The 19,521-nt window shown below is 29.9% G+C and overlaps 3 protein-coding genes across 5 annotated transcripts in view; 2 read left to right on the plus strand and 1 right to left on the minus strand.

Moving 5' to 3' along the window:
• LOC129911598 (multiple inositol polyphosphate phosphatase 1-like) lies at positions 1 to 5,413 on the plus strand. 2 transcript variants are annotated; one of them, XM_055989438.1, is made up of 8 exons: positions 2 to 557; positions 621 to 712; positions 2,325 to 2,468; positions 4,100 to 4,189; positions 4,259 to 4,518; positions 4,580 to 4,679; positions 4,749 to 5,074; positions 5,135 to 5,413. In XM_055989438.1, the coding sequence occupies exons 1-8, from the start codon at positions 371 to 373 to the stop codon at positions 5,379 to 5,381; spliced, it is 1,446 nt and encodes a 481-aa protein (XP_055845413.1). In that variant the 5' UTR covers positions 2 to 370; the 3' UTR covers positions 5,382 to 5,413. The 2 variants fall into 2 exon arrangements, with proteins under 2 accessions (XP_055845414.1, XP_055845413.1); XM_055989439.1 differs by lacking the exon at positions 2,325 to 2,468 and having other exon boundaries at positions 1 to 557.
• A 2,985-nt stretch (positions 5,414 to 8,398) lies between these two features.
• Positions 8,399 to 15,374, plus strand: LOC129911468 (multiple inositol polyphosphate phosphatase 1-like). Its single transcript, XM_055989281.1, has 8 exons — positions 8,399 to 8,990; positions 9,062 to 9,153; positions 12,308 to 12,454; positions 13,986 to 14,075; positions 14,147 to 14,406; positions 14,505 to 14,604; positions 14,670 to 14,995; positions 15,057 to 15,374. Exons 1-8 carry the CDS (start codon positions 8,804 to 8,806, stop codon positions 15,301 to 15,303), a joined length of 1,449 nt encoding a protein of 482 aa, XP_055845256.1. The 5' UTR covers positions 8,399 to 8,803; the 3' UTR covers positions 15,304 to 15,374.
• Positions 15,375 to 18,572: 3,198 nt separating this feature from the next.
• LOC129909221 (multiple inositol polyphosphate phosphatase 1-like) overlaps positions 18,573 to 19,521 on the minus strand; it is a 29,911-nt gene continuing 28,962 nt past the window's right edge. For both annotated transcript variants that reach the window (XM_055986257.1, XM_055986258.1), the window contains exons 7-9: positions 19,417 to 19,516; positions 19,031 to 19,356; positions 18,573 to 18,976 (exon numbers count right to left, since the gene is read on the minus strand). In XM_055986257.1, the coding sequence (XP_055842232.1) occupies positions 18,739 to 18,976; positions 19,031 to 19,356; positions 19,417 to 19,516 (664 nt within the window). In that variant the 3' untranslated portion in view covers positions 18,573 to 18,738. The remainder of the gene's footprint in view (positions 18,977 to 19,030; positions 19,357 to 19,416; positions 19,517 to 19,521) is intronic.

The following is a 19,521-nucleotide window of genomic DNA, read 5'->3' on the forward strand; positions in this document are numbered from 1 at the left end:
CGGTGTGTCTCAACGCAATAATCATTATTTAAGATATTTTTGCTAAATAATCAAAATTAAATACACAAATTATTGTAATAGTTTGTGCGTGAGATGTGATCTTTAATTTTGCATTACCTATAAAAAAAAAATTAAAAATAACTAAACAAATACGTCTGACAAAACACTTTTTATCACTCTTCTCACCTAAATATCTTGAAATTATAAAATTGTGATGTGATAGAATTTCTAAATATTTTAAATAAAAAATTCTAAGAACGAAACAGTAACCTATACGGTTTAGTTCTTCTTAAAATCTAAAATTAACATCAGAAGAAAAGGAAAACAGATTTTAACAAGAGTTACATTAACCATCATTACGTGTTTAAAAATGAAAGTCTTTTTGTTTGCCTTGATTTTAGTATTTAGTGAATATAAAGTATACACCCAGGAATCATGTTGCGAAGACTACTGCTTAGCAAGGGATAATGAGCGACTTCAAAAACGTACATTCACTTCAAATACTGCTTACCAATTTGTGAGGGGTACGGACTTGGATGTAGGTTTTCAGGTGCCAAGTATGAAAAGCTAATTTTATATACTTTAACTATATATAATATTTTGTAATTTTTTTCATTAAGATTGTAAAGCTAAAAAAGTTTGGATAACGAGCAGACATGGAACAAGACTACCCTATCGTGAAATTATACTCAATGCAACAAAACTTGAAGAGGTAAGATAATGTGGGTATGCGTCAATACTGATCCTTGAAAGTGTTTTAAGAAAAAAATATTCAAAAAATGGATACAAAGTTCTCTTAAATCCTAGCTTTGCAATTCATTTATGTATACGTACCCAAATTTTGCGAACATTAAATTAATTTCGTCCTTTTAAGAAAGTGATCCTCAACAGTGAGTAAACCTTACACAGCAATCGCCATCCTGCAGATTCGAACTTAGGCAGGTAAACTTAACAGACATTCACCTTATCCTCTAGCTAGGCTTTCTCCACTTTTTGAAAAAGGAAAACTTTTATCTATAGGGAAGTGGGTGCAAGACGGCCCACTTAGTGTTTGACTGTCTTAAAAACCAATAAAAAACATCTTTTAAATAGAATAAAGTTTTTATTCATTAAGTTTAATGTTTTTTGCAGAAACTCTCATTATTATAAAAAAATAAAAAAAAAAATACTGAACAAAAGATAATACGTTTTGAAAAAACATCTAACAAAAAACCGTCTTGCCCCTACATGGGGACCTCCCTATCAAATTTTGTTGGTAGAAAGACCGTTTCTATTGTTTTAAATGCAGCCTATTTGTAAAAATAACACAATTATACTATATTTTCATTAGTCCTCACTCCAGCACAAGCTTTTTGGTACCATTTGGTACACATTTTGCACTTAATCCAACAATACTTCAGGGATTGGATCAAGAAAACAGTTGCAAATAGAAGGTACAAATACAATTTGCAAAGTCCTATTCATCAGAATCATCAATTACAGTATTGTTTGGCGCCTGTTGCTTAGCTTTTTGGAAGATTTAACGGTGAACTTCTTTTTTCACTTTGTTTAAGCTACCAGAGCTTCACATTTCACCCATGGGCGGTCTTGCCATAATTATATCAAATTTGATGTTCTGGTTTATTTTTTTTTTAATTTATCTTTATGACTCCTTCTTTCTTTCTATTATAAAAAAAGGAAAAGTTAAAAATTTTAATTATTTCAGTGTCAAAAATACAACTGACTTTTCACATGAACGATAACAATGAAAAATCACAAAATTTACCGCAACTCTTCGGGGTCTTAACCAAAATTGCTAAAACTTACAGACGTAATCGATCGTACTAAAAGGCACCTATTTTATATTGCAAGTGTTGCCAATTTTGCTTTTTTTCATACAACATAGTACGAAAACCGTCTTGCCCACATAGGCGGTCTTTCCCCCACTTCCCCTATAAGCTGTTTAGGATTTGATTTTGGGTTGCTGGATTTGCTTTTGGATTGTTGGATTTTTTTTTGTTAATTTTTTTGTATTCACAAACCTAAACAATAAACACGCACGATACTAGAGACAGTGAGAAAACAGCGGAAGTTTCAATTTGTCTCCTGTCCACTTCTATTTGTAACTATTCAATGGTTAAGGTATACTAAATTTGAAAACAATGTTGCATACTTTCGGGGTACAAATGAAATTTGAGAGTCTGAAGCCTTTAACTCAAGTGTACAAAGAGCTCGTGTACCTATCTTCAGATTTTTGTTGAGATATTTTCAAGAACTATTTTTATTATGTTTTTATTAGTTAACTGTAGTTTAATATTAAAAAAAAAACTTTCAACTGTTTTCAGATTAAGACTCAAATATTAAACAATTATTTAAACCTACACAAACCAGAAACTGGAGCATTGTGTATCGAGGATTTTCTATCAATTCAATCATGGAAATTCAATTCGACAATAACACCAGAAATGGCAACATTTTTAACATTTCAGGTAAGAAGACATATATATATTCATTACACGGTGCGACACTGAAAATACACCCGAGAAATAACATAGTGTAGGCTGTTCGTATGGTCGAATAATGCATAAAAATTTTTTTGTTATATTTTTGGAACCCTCCATTTTTTTTTTTATTTACAAAAAAAAAATTTTTACAGACCTTACGATGTAATCTATCAATATTTCAGTCATTTTTCTAACAACTCTCAATATGTTATATGTTTTTGGAAGGAGGATTTCCAGACCTTTTGAATGATGTATATAAGTCTATTGTTTAAACAAATTAAGTGTAGGTTTTTATCCCACAAATCTTGAAAAAGTGATTTTTTTCCCAATTTTTTCAACTTTACCAAATTTTTTTTGCAAAATAAAACAAACAAAAAAATAAAGTAAGGTTATATTCTGAAATAATATACATTTAGGCACAAATTGGCGTATTTTTTTGTTGAATTTGACCAAAACTGCGGAATCTATGCTATTTTTTCGTAAATAGAAAATGTGGCTTTTCATGATGTGAATTGCAAGTTAAATTGCAATTTTTTATATAACTATGAATTGAATTTGCATTTTAAATATACATGCTATGCTTATTTGTGAAAAAAATGTATGTTTTTAATTTTTTGACATTAAACGGGTAAAAAGCGATTTTTGAAAAAGTCTGAAAAAATGACTTTTTTTACCAAGCTAAATCTCTAAAATTATAACAATTTAAAATCTGAAAAATTTTCACATGATAGCTACACTTATTAGATTTGAGTCTGTAAAGTTTTAAATTTTTTGAACGAACGGTTTGGCTGGAATTTAAAATTGATCGAACAAGGTCCAAGAAACCCCATGTTATTCCCATAAGAAACTTCAACCGCTTGGCGGCACGGGTTAGAATTAAGTTAGAGACTTGAAACTTGGAAAATATTTTTTTTAGTTTATTTCCAACCATATAAGATCCTAGGAGCATAGAAATTCTTATTATTTGAAAATATGGAACACCATATTGTGCACCTTGCAATTCACATCATGAAAAGCCACATTTTCTATTTACGAAAAAATAGCATAGATTCCGCAGTTTTGGTCAAATTCAACAAAAAAATACGCCAATTTGTGCCTAAATGTATATTATTTCAGAATATAACCTTACTTTATTTTTTTGTTTGTTTTATTTTGCAAAAAAAATTTGGTAAAGTTGAAAAAATTGGGAAAAAAATCACTTTTTCAAGATTTGTGGGATAAAAACCTACACTTAATTTGTTTAAACAATAGACTTATATACATCATTCAAAAGGTCTGGAAATCCTCCTTCCAAAAACATATAACATATTGAGAGTTGTTAGAAAAATGACTGAAATATTGATAGATTACATCGTAAGGTCTGTAAAAATGGTTTTTTGTAAATAAAAAAAAAATGGAGGGTTCCAAAAATATAACAAAAATATTTTTATGCATTATTCGACCATACGAACAGCCTACACTATGTTATTTCTCGGGTGTATTTTTTTTTTTTTATTTTGTAGCACAGTGTTATTGGTCTTTCCAAAGACCGGGTTTTTCAGCGATGACCCAAAAACAAAAACAGTGATTTGAAGTTTTTTATTTGACAATCAAATTTCTTTTTATTATTTTTTCAGGGTTGGGAAGATTTGAAATATTTAGCGATAACTTTACAGAAAATTTTTCCCAATATCATGTTGAAAGAATATGATTCTGAACATTTTGTGGTATGAGACATCAGCAAATAATTTTTAAGAAAATATTGTTCTCTATAATTTTAATCTTATCATTTCAAGTTTCATCATACTCAAACTCAACGAACCGAAGAAAGTTTTAAGGCATTCGCTGAAGGTCTTTTTGGACCAAATGTCTATCAAAATATTAAAAGGGATATAGTTCCGCAAATAAATGACACTCTCTTGTATGCATACTCAGGCTGTCCAATTTGGACAGAAAATGATTGGAATGCGTATTACTCAAAAGATACTGAGTACTATAAATTCAGGGAAAGTGAAACTGTGAAAAAAACTATCGCTCATATTTCAAGAAGACTTGGGTAAGCAAAAGACCTTTATCTTTTCCATCTTTTTTTTCAAATAAAATAATTTGTCTTTTAGATTCGAGACTCCTCTTGACTTTGATTACATTGAGTTTATGTGGGATATATGTCGGTTAGAACAAGCTTGGTATGTTAATCGGACTAGTATCTGGTGTGGCGTAAGTGAAGTTCTTTTTTATGTTTCTTTAATTTAAATACAATTAACACATTTTTATAATAATAAATAGGCATTTACACCTGCCCAACTTGTAGTATTGGAATACCTCGATGATCTTGTGGTTTATCAAACTTCAGGCTACGGTCATGAAATAAACTCTCGAGTCTCTTGCAATCTTGCTAAAGATATGCTTAAGAAGTTGGATAACGACGATGACCCAGATGCTGTTGCATATTTTGCACATTCAACCACAATTGAAACTTTGATAACAGCTTTAGGAATAAACAAAGATACTGTTCCACTAAAAGCTAATAATTTTGCATCTATGACTGATCGAAAGTGGAAGACCAGTATTATCGATCCGTTTGCCTCTAATCTAGTGGCTGTTAAGTTTGAGTAAGTTAAGGATCTTTTATCTTCTTTATTAGTTTTAACTTTTTTTTACTTTATACTTAGATGTTCATCGAAAGATTCGAATAAAGATAATGAGAAAGCAATGTTTTTCCTTAATCAAAAACGTGTAGAATTTGATTGGTGCAGTCAAGGACTTTGTGATTGGTCAAATGTATTGAAACATTACGAAACATTGTACAAAGCCAATTGCACTGAATACTTTTGTAGTAAATCTAATGGACAAAAACTTACTGGAGTTGCATTAACGATGTTATCATTCGTATTTGTTACATTGTTTTTATTAGTTTAACATACAATGACAAATAGATTAATTATTTTATATTATTATGTTTTTAAATTTTAAATAAATTTATAGTATATATATGTATTTATATTTACCAAATTAAGCGTTTGATTCTTTTTTTGCAAAAGAACTGCAAGAGTTATTAGAACTTTTTAAGATATTTATTTATTAAATGGATGATGGATCTTGAAGTAATGCAAAGGTACTTGTTTAGAAAATGTTGTTCGTGAATTCGTATTATGTTCGAGCATTATGTATTTAATTTAAGAACTAAACCGATAAAAAAATTTGATAATAATAGCTATCAAACTTACATTTTTGAGTGACAAAAGCCGTCCAACAATTAAAATATCAATTTTGATATTTTATCATATCATTTTGACATTTTTTTAATTTTAGGTGGATAGTAAAAATTTCACTTTGACAATTAAAATATCAATGTTGACTAGATTTTACGTTTTAGTTTATTAGGTATAATGAAACCTATTTCTTTCTTTTTTATTATTTTAAGTATTTTCTTTCTTTTTTCAAAACATTACTGAAAGTGAATATTCTTTACAAAATAGTGGTGATATTATTTTTTCTATTATAGGTGATATACCTAATTGTTTAGTTATTTTCTCCCAAACTATGAAGTAAAATCTTATTGCCGATCAAATTTTCTCAGTAAATCATACATTTTACTTCGAAAAAAACACAAAGCTTAAATCTTAAAACTCAAAAAATTAAAATTATTTGAAGTTAAAAAAGATATGTTAAAAGCGTTTTTTATAACATTTTTGCAATAAAAATCTGTTGATTGACAAATACACGAAAATTTATTTAAAATAGATTTCTATTTACTACTTTTTCAAAGATTAGATTGAAAAAAAAAATCGATCGAATAAAACAAAAAAAAACGGCTAAATGGATTAAATTGAAAATTTTTAGGGTTTTTGTGGGCAAAATGGTTCCCGACAGTCCTCCTTTTGGGAGGACAGTCCTCTTTTTCACTTTTTTGTCCTCCTATCCTCTTAAGCTTTTAAATGTCCTCCTTTTTCAAAATGAATGCATTACATTCACTTAAACTTAAAAATATTTATTCTATTTATTTTATTTATTTATGTAACAGTATGCTACTTTTGGTCCGTAAAATATTTAAGAATTTGCATTCAAAAACAGATTTTAAACTGAAATACCGATGAATTCTGTGATGTATCGTCACAAAATAAATTTTTAAAAATGTTCTTAAGTGTTTTGATTGAATCATGATAAGTCCACTTTTTTTCAAAATTCGTTTTTTTGACTAAATTGTAACTCTAGGGATAACCACGTCTATCTTCAAAATAATGAAGTATCTACTCCATCTATATCCGATTTTACAGCTAAGAGAAATATTTTTTTAGTATCAAAAACAGGATAAGTCCCGGACTTATCATATTTGAAAATAAACAACAGCTTTTTTATGTGTAAATGCTATATTAAGCTACTGGCTGAAAATCTTAAGTTTAAAGTGTCTTTAAAGTTAAAGAAGCACTCCGGACATTATATTTTAATCTCAAATACAATTTTGTAATAGACTGGGGATGAAAGCAAAATTTCACATCCGTTTATTTTCAAAGTATGATAAGTCCAAAAGCGTTTTTATTTTTTATCTTTTGAACTATCTCTTCAAAAATAAAAAACGAAACGGTATTTTGTACCTAGGCAAAAGTTCTACAGAAGTTTTTTTTTTTATAAATTTTGCTACACACATCGAAAGAAAATAGAACGTTTTTTTCTTCTCCTGCAAAATTTAAAATCATGGACTTATCATGTTTTGAAAATAAATGATTCAATTTTCTTGTAAATAAAATCAAGAAAATTATAACGCTTATAAAAATTTTAAACATTGCATATGAACCTGTTGACGAAATTTACAAAAAATTGGTTGAGCCGTTTTTGAGAAATAATCTAGAAAAAAATGTAATAAACGTAATAGTACTAAAAAAATGGATTTTCTTTTCGATTTTTTGGGGAGTCTTACGAAATCCCAGCCAAAAATATCACCATGCGACAAAATCTAGAGAGAAATAATTTTTTTTTTGAAAATATATTGTCCTCCTTTGTTTCCAATCAAAGTTGGGAGCCCTAGCTGGGCATATAAAACTGTAAAAGGTACTTGCTTTCTCAATATTTCCAACTAAGCGCCTAATATCCCAAAAGCCCAGTTTTTCTTAATTTTTATAATTAATGCAAAAAACAAAAAAAAATATTTTTTCCAAAAACCAATACCTGTTTTTTTTTTAAAAGATGTTTAGTTGGAACAAATATTTCAAAGTTTTTGGATGAGAAAAAAAGGATGATATTCAAAAAGATTGAGTGGAACACGTAGCTTGAAATTTTTTTTCATCACAAGATCTCAAAATAAGGAAGTTCGACCTTAAAAACCCTCTTTTTAAAATTCCAGTACCATTATTTTTAGCAACACTTTGGAAAAATTGACGGTCTCAATAAGGTTAAAGAAAAATGTATAAGCTTAATTGCCTGTGCCTATGTTTCCGTGAACAAGGAGTCATTAGGGTCTTATATCCTAATTTATGTTAAGTGGCCTATACAAATTATAATTAAATTCATTATTTAAAAAAATAACTGTTGTGTCTGGGCAACAACAATTTGGAAAAAGATCACTAAATCTTCAATATTTTTAAGGTGTTATTTAAATAAAATTCGTATGAGTAGGTACCTAACTAAATGTCTAATTACATGTTTTGATAGTGCAAACATAATTATATCCCAAAAAAAAGACACAATTCCTTCAGACACATAAATGAACAATTTTTACATGATTTTTTTTTATCACACTGAAACACCTTGTAGGTCAAACATACAATTTTTGCCTTACGCAAATACCCTATACGTGAGTATCTTTATACTTATCCTTATCTTTATTAGTTGTTATTTCATATAGCAAGTGAAACATCTTTCTATCTCTTCACCAAAAAAAAATATCACCTTAGACCTGAGTTTGATGTTTTAAAATATTTTAGCAGTACATTTCGGAGTGTCTCAATGCAATAACCATATTCAAGATACTGTTGATAGATAATAATCAAAATTAAATACACAAATTATTGTAATAGTTTGTGCGTGAGATGTAATCTTTAATTTTGCATTATAAAAAAATAAAAAATAACTAAACAAATACATCTGACAAAACACTTTTTATCACTCTTCTCACCTAAATATCTTATTGAACTTGTGATCCTCTTATCTTAGATAAACACTTGAAGATTTGAAATTATAAAATTGTGATGTGATAGAAATTCTATTTTAAATAAAACATTCTTAGAACGAAACGGTTGCCTGTGTATAGTTCTTCTTAAAATCAAAAAATTCCACATCAGTAGAAAAAGAAAAGAGATACAAGAGTTACATAAACCACCATTACGTGTTTAAAAGTGAAAATTATGAAAGCCTTTTTGGTAACCTTGATTTTAGTCTTCAGTCAATATAAAGTATACGCTCAGGAATCATGTTGCGAAGACTACTGTTTAGGAAGGGATAATGAGCAACTTCAAAAACGTACATTCACTTCAAAAACTGCCTACCAATTTGTGAGGGGTACGGACTTGGATATAGGTTTCCAGGTGCCAAGTAAGGAAAACTAATTTATGTGTATTAATTTGTTTCATCCTAATTGATTTGTAATTTTTTTTTATTTTTAGATTGTACAGCAAAGAAAGTTTGGATAACGAGCAGACATGGAACAAGACTACCCTACCGCGATACTATACTCAATGCACCAAAACTTGAAGAGGTAAGAGAATTTTGGTGTGTCTCAATACTGATCCTTGACAGTCTTTAAAGAATGAATAATGGAAATACTGTCTATAAAGTTCTCTTAGCTCCTAACTTTCATGATTCATTTTTCTTATTATTTACCCAAATTTTTTGAAATTATTTTACATTAAATAAATGTTACCATCCTTTGTGAAAAGTGATCTTCAGCAGTGAGTAAAGCTTACATACCCAATTATTTCCAAAAGAACCCACAATGCATCATGTGACTCATTTGATAAGTAGTTTTGTTTTGCCTGGTTGATATAAAACTATTGGTTTTTACTTACTCATCAAAGAACACCGTTAAGATTGGGAAAATTGTATGTATACTCTTAGTAATCCAAGGGCTAGCAAGAAATGTAAGGTGTGGTAAATAGTAAACAATGATTGGTAAATTACATTAAAAGATTTCTTCGATATTGAATTGAATTCTGTATCGATGTTTTATAATTTCAAACTGTTCCAAATCCAAACTCATTTTTATTGGAACACAAAATTGAAGTAGTTCCCAGTAAATTGTTGCTGTTGGACTCTGTGTTAAATTTTTACTGACTCACCTCGGCTAAAATTCAAACAAATTTTGGCTCCGGTAAGCTTTGAGAGAATTTTGTATGGGAGCTAAAATTAAGCCTTGCGATAAGTTAAAAGGCAGACAAAATAAGCATGTTTAAAATTTCAACCAACGCTTTCACACATTTTTCTATTTTCATTGGACACTGTGGCGTATACGTACTATTTTGCATAGATTTTTGTATGTATTTATTCAACTACTTAGAAACTCATTGTCTTAAGTTGTTCCAAAATGTAATGAGGGATATTGTACAAGATTTATAAAATCAAGAGCTTTGTTCTTAAAATAAATAAAATAAATAAAAATCAATCCTTTGATAGTTAATATTAAAGTCTATACACACAATGTTAACTGTGGCGGAAGCCGTCTAAGAAAAGAAAGATCTTTTTTGCGACACAGTTGGTGAATAAAAGATTTCTTTAATTTATTGTTGTAGAGGTAGTTAGATGCAATGAAGAGGTACACTGTTGAAACACAGGTCTGTTGGAACACAAGTCTTTTTTCAAAGCTTCTTAGAAAAGCAATTCCATACATAGGTATACATTATTCAAATTAATATAAATTATTACCTAAAATAATGCAATTAAAAATGTCGTATTTGTGCTTAAGAAAAATAGTAAATATTAGAAACAAAAGTAAAGAACTTTGAATGTAAACTTAAAAGCATTCAAGTTAATATTAAGAAACTCATAATAAAAAAATCACAATTTAATATCAAAAAATTAATTATTCAGCTAAATAATTTCTTAAAACTTCAAAATTTAATTTTTGTTTAATGTTTAATGATTTAAAAATTATAACTTCGTCAATCTCTAACCGCTTTTAAAATGCTGCATATACTCTAAAAGCCACAGTGGCACTCTTTTCTTGCAAAAAAGCTATAGGGAATAAATGGGGACTATCTCCTAAAATAACTCATTGGCTATACACTGCAGTCATCAGACCTATTCTCACTTACGGGGTAGCAGTTTGGTGGACTGCTCTGGAAAAAGTAACATATCGAGACAAGTTAAGCAAAGTCCAACGTTCAGCCTGCATGTGCATCAGCGGAGCTCTCCGTTCGACACCTTCCGCCGCTCTTGATATATTACTCAATCTTCCACCCATAGATATATTCAGCAAGCAGGTGGCCGCGAGCACTGCTATTCGACTCCAAGCCATCTCTCAATGGACCAATAACTCTATTGGCCACACAAATATTCTGAATTCATTCGGATCAATCCACAGTCACTCCGACTACACCACCCCACAATTGGTTTTCGGCAATAATTATGAAGTCACCATCCCAAATAGATCAGAATGGGACAATGCCGAGTTTCTAAGAGATGATTCAATTCATTTCTACACAGATGGTTCTAAAACCAATGACGGAGTGGGTGGCGGGGTTTACTCCGATAGACTTAATGTTAGTCTTTCCTTCCGTCTCCCTAATCACTGCAGCGTGTTCCAAGCGGAAATAATGGCGATTAAAGAAGTACTGACTTGGCTCAAAGAAAACGTGATATCTACATCGGATATCCGCATCTTCTCTGATAGCCAGGCCGCCCTTAAATCGTTAGCTTCGGTTTCCACAAACTCCGTTACTGCCCGCGACTGTCGATCATCTCTCATGGAGATGTCAGAACAGTTTAACATTCACCTTTTCTGGGTGCCGGGTCACAGAGATATTCTTGGAAACTGTGAAGCAGACGAACTCGCCAGAAATGGAACTCTAATACCAATTTTACCCAATAAGGCAAATATTGGTATACCAATCGCAACGTGCAAACTCATGCTGAAGCAAGAAGCTATAGAGGCAACAAACATACGATGGTCAAACATTATAACTTGCCAAACGACCAAGCAGATCTGGCCTAGGCTAGATCCAAAACGTTCAAAAAATTTGTTGTCTCTAAGCAGATTGCATATCAGCTCTGTAATAGGTGTCTTAACAGGACACTGTCTCATAGGTAGACACGCCATAAGACTTGGCGTAATCTCTAACGACTTCTGTAGAAGTTGCCTTGATGAGGAAGAAGAAGAAACAATCCAACATCTTCTCTGCTCATGTCCTGCCCTTTCCAGTAGACGTAAAAAATACCTGGAAAAATATTTCTTAGAAGATACCAGTGAACTAATCAATACTGACATCTTCAACCTTCACCGCTTTATTAAAAGCTCCAACTGGTTTAATTAGTGAGGAATTTCCTCACAAAATCAACGGACCAATAAATGGTCTAAGTGTGTCAGTTGTTTTCCTGACAGCCATTTCTACCTAACCTAACCTAACCTAACCTAAAAGCCTTTCATGAACAAAATTTGACATTACAAAACATTGAATAGTTACAATTAAAAAGTTCAAATGACCTCAACTCCATATGTGTTTCGCCCAGGTATGACAGTGGGCTCATCACTCCGCTTGAATATTAAAATAGTTTTCATTATTTTTCCGTTGTTTTTTGAATAATTTATACTCAATGCAGATTTTTCTTGACATATTTCCAAGAAATATTTTAATTGTGTTTCTATTGGTTAATTGTAGTTAAATATTTAAAAAAATAAACTTTTCAACTGTTTTCAGATTAAGACTCAAATATTAAACAATTATTTAACCCTACAAACAAAACCGGAAACTGGAGCCTTGTGTATGGAAGATTTTCTGTCTATTCAATCATGGAAGTTCAATTCAACAATAACACCAGAAATGGCAAGATTATTAACATTTCAGGTAAGAAGACATATAAATATTTTGGACTCTCTAAAAGACAGGGGGGTCATTCCGTAATTTTGAAAATGAAAATAATCGAATTGACGTTAATCGTTTCACAGTTTGAGAATCTTTAAAGCTATTTGAAATCATTTCTGATTCAATATTTTCTAAACAGTTCATATAAATAAAAGTTTTTAAATTATTTAAAAATGTCTATATAATATATATGCATTTTCCAAAATTTTATTCAATGAATATAGGTAAGTTTTCACTTTTGGGTCATTAAAAAAAATTTATATCGGTTCAAAGCAAAATGTTTCGACGCACTTATTTTGGAAAATTACTTAAGATACGCATAAGAAGAAAAAATTAAATGCACGACTGGGGTCGCACGTACTTGCTCTTGCAGTTCAAATCACTTTTATGTTAGTTTACTTGTAGATTTTACGAGCTGCCTCTAAAATAAATTTTAAAGAAATTTTGTTGAGGTTGGGGAAGAGCCGACATTTAGACTAAATTTTTTTCATATAAAATTTTTTTTTTTGTAATTGACTTTTTTGAGAAAAAATAAAAATGCAATTTTATTGCATTACGTATACAAAGTTTAATCAAAATCGTTAGAGCCGTTTTCGAGAAATTCGAAATATCGTATTTTTTTGTATGGGAGGTATACGTTCTAAACGAGATATAAAAAAACAAAAAAAAAACCAACTTTCAGAATTCCATAAAAATCATCTATACCAAATTTGAAGAAAATCCATCCACGCGTTAAGGCTGTGGAAATGTGTACAGATGGACGTACAGACGCACAGACGCACAGACGCACGGACGGATTTGCGAGACCCACTTTTTTGGAATTCTCCATCATCGTAATGTTGGTTTTGATTAAAACCTCAAATTTTTTTTTCGACGCGAAACCAATACTTGCCCTATAGAGCAAGTAAAAAATCAAATTCCTTGTCTCTTCCAACGCATATGTAGGTGTACATGAACATTTTGATCTCATATTAAAGTTTATGATTATTATTACAAATTATATTATAATTCTCACAGATTTGTTCAAAATGTTCGTCTTTCCATTCAAAAACGAATAAATGGATAAACGAATGAAGTCTCCCAAAAACGAGACCTATTTAGCTATCGTTTATTTATTGACGATTATTGACTTACAAAAAAAAAAAACAATTTCATTTTCAGAATGAACCCCGGCCACCCGATTAAGAGGCAACTACTAGCTCACCTAGACTAATACGATACGACTTCTACGGATATTTAAACTTTTATTTATATAAATTGTTTAGAAAATATTGAATCAGAAATGATTTCAAATAGCTTTAAAGATTCTCAAACTGTGAAACGATTATCGTCAATTCGATTATCATTTTCAAAATTACGGAATGACCCCCCTGGGTTTTTTTAAGTGCTGAATAAACTTACAATTATGTAATTAATTTTCCGAACAAATTTTATCTTTTGAACACAAAAAACAAAAACTTGGTCAGCCTTTTCGAGTTTTTTAATGAATAAAATTTCTTTTATTATTTTTCAGGGATGGGAAGATTTGAAATATTTAGCGATAACTTTACAGAAAATTTTTCCCAATATCCTGTTGAAAGAATATGATTCTGAACATTTTGTGGTATGAGACGTCAGAAAATAATTTTGCAGAAAAAATGTTTTTCTAATTTTGCTTAATTTTATCATTTCAAGTTTCATCATACTCAAAATCAACGAGCCGAAGAGAGTTTTAAGGCATTCTCTGAAGGTCTTTTTGGACCAAATGTCTATCAAAATATTAAAAGACATATAGTTCCAGAAATAAATGATACTCTCTTGCGTGGATACTTAGGTTGTCCAATTTGGAAAGAAAATAATTGGAAAATGTATAACACAAAAGATACTGAGTACTATAAATTCAGGGAAAGTGAAACTGTGAAGGAAACTATCGCTCATACTTCAAGAAGACTTGGGTAAGCAAAAAACCTTTATGACGATAGGGCAATTCCTTGTGTGTGTATTTTCTGACTTTTTTCCATCTTTTTTTTTAAACAAATAATTTCTCCTCTAGATTCGAGACTCCTCTTGACTTTAAGGACATAGAGCTTATGTGGGATATATGTCGGTTAGAACAAGCTTGGTATGTTAATCGGTCTAGTATCTGGTGTGGGGTAAGTGTGGTTTATCTTTTATTTAAATCGAAATACACTTTAAACATTTTTATAATAATAAATAGGCGTTTACACCTGCACAACTTATAACATTGGAATACCTCGATGATCTTAAGTTTTATCAAAATTCAGGCTACGGTCATAAAATAAACTCTCGAGTCTCTTGCAATCTTGCTAAAGATATGCTTAAGAAGTTGGATAACGACGATGACCCAGATGCTGTTGCATATTTTTCACATTCAAACACAATTGAAACTTTGATTACAGCTTTAGGAATAAACAAAGATACTGTTCCACTAAAAGCTAATAATTTTGCAACTATGGCTGATCGAAAGTGGAAAACCAGCATTATCAATCCGTTCGCTTCTAATTTAGTGGCTGTTAAATTTGAGTAAGTTAAGGATCTTTTATCTACTTTAATAGTTTTAATTTTTTTTTTACTTTATACTTAGATGTTCATCGGAAGACTCGAATGAAGATGATGAGAAAGCAATGTTTTTCCTTAATCAAAAACGTGTAGAATTTGATTGGTGCACTCAAGGACTTTGTGATTGGTCTAATGTATTGAAAAATTACGAAACATTGTACAAAGCCAATTGTACTGAATACTTCTGTAGTACGTCTAATGGAGAAAAACTTACTGCAGTTGCATTAACAATGTTATCATTTTTGATTGTAACAAAAGGTTTATTATTTTAACAAAACAAAAACAAATAGATAAATTATTTAATATTATGTTTTAAAGTTTAAAATAAATTTACCAAATAAGAGTTGTTTTTTTTTTTTTTTTTTGCAAACTGCAAGAGTTATTAGAACTTTTAAAAAATATTTATTTATTCATTAAATGGATGTTGGACCTTAGAGTAGGTAATGCATACTTGTATAGAATTAATTGTTGGTGAATTAATATTATTTTTAAGATTATCGATTTTTAAAAACTCAACAATATTAAAAGTATTTAAAGTTAAAAACAAAACAAAATTAAATAAGTTGAAATTTTTTTTCGATAGAGCTTAAAAATGATTAACAATTATTAACAAAATGATTAAAAATGATTAACAAACATATATTCCAATTTTTAACGATTTTCAAATGGCCGTTTGTTCGTTACAAATTGCCGGAGACGAAAACAATTTTAAGCTTGAGCAATACAGAATACTTTGAAATTTTGTCATCTTAAACTTTTAAAGTTCAAGCTTTTTTAATGTCTCCAAACATTTTTTAACATTTAAAAAAGGAGGGGGTTTGGTAGAACATAAACTGCAATTATTGTTTACACAAATATGTTTCCTAAAAAAATGAGCTATTTTAACCCCCTGTATGAAACTTGTGCAAAATCGAAGCTAAGATGCAAGGTAGTGCAAATACAAAACGAACAACAATGTGCATTAGCCTGGGGCGAAATCGGCTAACGCGATAGTTAATAGTAAAAAAACGACAAATTGTGGGACTATTGACTATCAACTATCGATTATCAAGTTTTCGCCCCTAGATCAATAATTTTTTTTTTCCACTGGGATCAAAAATATAACATGATTTTTATCAGGTTTTTAAAATTACATATTAATATATTGAAATTTGGGATAACTTTATCAATTCGCTGATCGAGAATAATAGGGTTTTATGGCTACAGGGGTTTCCATAAAACATTCAACCCTATGCTTCTCAATCAGCGAGAAGAAGAAGAAGTTAATAAGTTTACATAAATTACAAACAAAATTTCAAAAAAAAAAATTATTTTGAAAATTTTGCTTTGTTTTCGTGAGAATTAAGCAAAGTTGTTCCACTCTGTACTAAATTATTATAGACGGTACTTCGAAGCGTTACAAAAACACTTCAAGATTATTTAGAAAAACCTTGGCGCTATACACTGCTGGACAAAATTAGTGGAACGCTGACAAAAAGTGAAAAGTTTATAGTTTTTTAATAAATTTAACTTAAGTTTTTGTATAAGGACTTAAAGTTTGATCACCATCATCGACATCATTTTAACAAAATTTAATTCAGCAACTTTTTTTTCATGGAAGAAAAGAACAGACAAAGTGAAGGCATTCTGTTTTTGGAGCAATCAATTTTAAATTCCAGCCAAAATATTTTTTTGGAAAATTTTCATCTTGACAGACTTTAAATTTATATGTAGGTAGGTATATAGTAGGTACAGGTAAAATAGTATACATAAAATCGAGAAATAAAAAAAAAATTGTTACACTCATGAAACTTGGCAAAAAGTTTGCTTTTGGGATAAGAACCAAGGACAAAAAAAGTCTATAAAAACAAGTTGGGTGGAAGGGTGTTTTTTCTTGGACAAGAGGGAGGGGGTGAAGGTCAAAAATATACTGAAATAAATTGTTAATCGAATATTATCTTATGACACATGTTTTCAATTTATTTTTTGATTCTGAATCTAATGACATAAAAATAAAGTCAATACGATTGCTCTAAGAAAAGTTATTGCCGATTAAAATCAAGGTTGCTTGTTTTTTGACTTCAACAGGTAAAATATAACCAAAATCCATGTGAAAAACATGCTACACTGATGAAATTCGGGATGAAGGTTTTATATAAAGCAGGGACAAAGGATTCATAAAGTTCTTAAAATTATTTTTGGTACAAGGGTGTTTTTTTGATAGGTTAAGTTGTGTGTGAGGAAGGTATCATAACAGCTGACTTAAATTTTATTAATTTTTAAAACTTTGTGTAAATGTTTTAGTTGGTATAAGAATTAAGAATCTATAAAGTGTACAAAATTATCTTGAGTGAAAGACTGTTTTTTTTTTAAGAAATGATGAAATTCTGAATTAGTACCACAAAAACTAGGAAAAAATTGTTAAACCAATAAAATTTGGTAAAAATGTTTCATTTATAACAGAAACCAATAACCCGAACAGTCTATACAAATATTTTAGGTTAAAGGGTGTTTTTTTTTGGGAAATAGGGAAAAATCCGCGATAAGTTCGATAAAATCAATGGTATAAATGGTACCCTTACGAAATTCATTAAATATGTTCTCTTTCCCATGGGAATTACGAATAATGTAAGTCTATAAATTTTTTTTATTTGAAAGGGTGTTTTTTTTTAGAAGTAAAGAAAATATGGGTATATTTGAAAAAGTGTGTAATACTAGAGTAATATTATGTTACTTTTAAGATAAGAAACAAGAATCTTAAGTGTCTATAAAGATATCATGGTTAAAAGGGTGTTTTTTTTTTTATGTGAAAACAAAAATGATGAGTCACCCTGATGAAATTTGGTTAAAACATTGAATTTGGGATAGAAAGCAAGAATAAAGAGTTTTCATAAAAAAAATTTTGGTGAAAGGGTGTTTTTTTCGAAGAGACAGTAAAATCTGCAATTGGTTCCAAAAAGCCAATAATTCGCGTAAAACGTGTAAGAACTTATATATAAATGTTTAATTTGTCATTAAAACCATACATAAAATGAATCATTGGCTTTTTGGGACCAATTGCACGATTGCACCCAACTTTTTTTTATAGACTTTTTTGTCCTTGGTTCTTTTCCCAAAAGGAAACTTTTTGCCAAGTTTCATGATTGTAACAATTTTTTTTTAAATGCCTATTTTACCTGTACTATATGTAAATGAAAATGTATACCACTGGAAAAATAGTCTTGTATTATAAGTTTTAAGTATAAATAATAAACGCATCAACCATCTTTAAAGTTTAAAAAGTCCGGAAAACTTATAACTGAAATATCCAAATTTCTTATGTGTCTTTCCTAAATCATTATTTAAATTTTTATAAAACATATATTTTTGTATTTTGTCAAAATAAAAAGTGCATTTTATTCTTTTTGTTTTCGTTATTACAATAGAAAGCTACAACATTTTTTTGTTATATTTTAATAAAGATTGTTTTGTTTTTGGTTGTCATTGTTGTAAAAAATAAAATACCTATAATATTTTGTTCACTTTTTGTGTTTTGTTTTTGATTGTAATTACTAAACAAATATTAGTTTAACATTCTTTTTATTTAAAGCAGTCGTTAACAATAAAATTAAAAAAAAACTTCATACACCACTGTTTGAAAAAGAGGACTGATTCGATGGAGTTCAAAAACTAGAACTTTGATTTGGCATGTAAAAAATAAAGATCTTAAACAAAAATGTTTGTTGTTTTTAATAAATTAAGTAAACTATGGCAGCGACTAGTAAGGACACCATTGATGCTATGTACGATATACTTGAAGCACCCGATTGGCAGAACGTTTCTGTGCAATTTGCGTGGTAAAAGTCGTTATAGCGTTTCATGACAGCAGACCAATCGCACAATCCCACGCTACACCAACTAAGGCTGACTGCATTTTGATTGAGAAGAAATAGAACCTTTTCAGTATCAACACCATCAGCAGGACAGCTAGAAAAAATATAACATTAGATTTATAAAATAAAATGAATTCAGAAAACTTACTCATATTTTATTGCAACCAAATTTGAAGCAAACGGATCAATTTTACTAATTCTCCAATTACGGTCGCCCATGCTTCCATAATTGCTAGCTGTTAGAGTTTCATTGTCCTGATACCAACCTAGAGCAGTGATCATTGTCTGAATTAAAGTCGAATGGGCAAAGTTTGTGACTGCATTGGGCTGAGTTTTGCTATTGAGGTGAAAGAGCATGTCCTTGATGATTTCACAAGGCAATTTAGAGTTGATTTCAGCTCCGTATCCTGATTTTTTATAGTATCTCAGATCATCATAATATTCAAGAACTTTAAGTTGTGCCTGAGTAAAGGCCTACGAAAAACAGATTTTCTTTAATTTAAGTATTTTTATAAATTTTAAATTACAACTTACACCACACCACGCACTGGTACGATCGACATTCCAAGCTTGTTCATAACGACACATATCCCACATCAATTCGATATCTTTAAAATCTAAAGCGTATTGGAATCTAAC

Source organism: Episyrphus balteatus, chromosome 2 (genome assembly GCF_945859705.1).
Source record: "Episyrphus balteatus chromosome 2, idEpiBalt1.1, whole genome shotgun sequence".
Taxonomy (NCBI): Eukaryota; Metazoa; Arthropoda; class Insecta; order Diptera; family Syrphidae; genus Episyrphus; species Episyrphus balteatus.

Bases quoted from the DNA above. Each gene is read 5' to 3' on its own strand.
- LOC129911468 (XM_055989281.1), top strand. From the start codon at position 8,804: ATGAAAGCCTTTTTGGTAACCTTGATTTTAGTCTTCAGTCAATATAAA. The intron at 9,154-12,307 runs GTAAGAGAATTT...AACTGTTTTCAG, and splicing joins ATGCACCAAAACTTGAAGAG to ATTAAGACTCAAATATTAAA. The intron at 14,407-14,504 runs GTAAGCAAAAAA...TTTCTCCTCTAG, and splicing joins CATACTTCAAGAAGACTTGG to ATTCGAGACTCCTCTTGACT.
- LOC129911598 (XM_055989438.1), top strand. From the start codon at position 371: ATGAAAGTCTTTTTGTTTGCCTTGATTTTAGTATTTAGTGAATATAAA. The intron at 4,190-4,258 runs GTATGAGACATC...TATCATTTCAAG, and splicing joins ATGATTCTGAACATTTTGTG to TTTCATCATACTCAAACTCA. The intron at 5,075-5,134 runs GTAAGTTAAGGA...CTTTATACTTAG, and splicing joins CTAGTGGCTGTTAAGTTTGA to ATGTTCATCGAAAGATTCGA.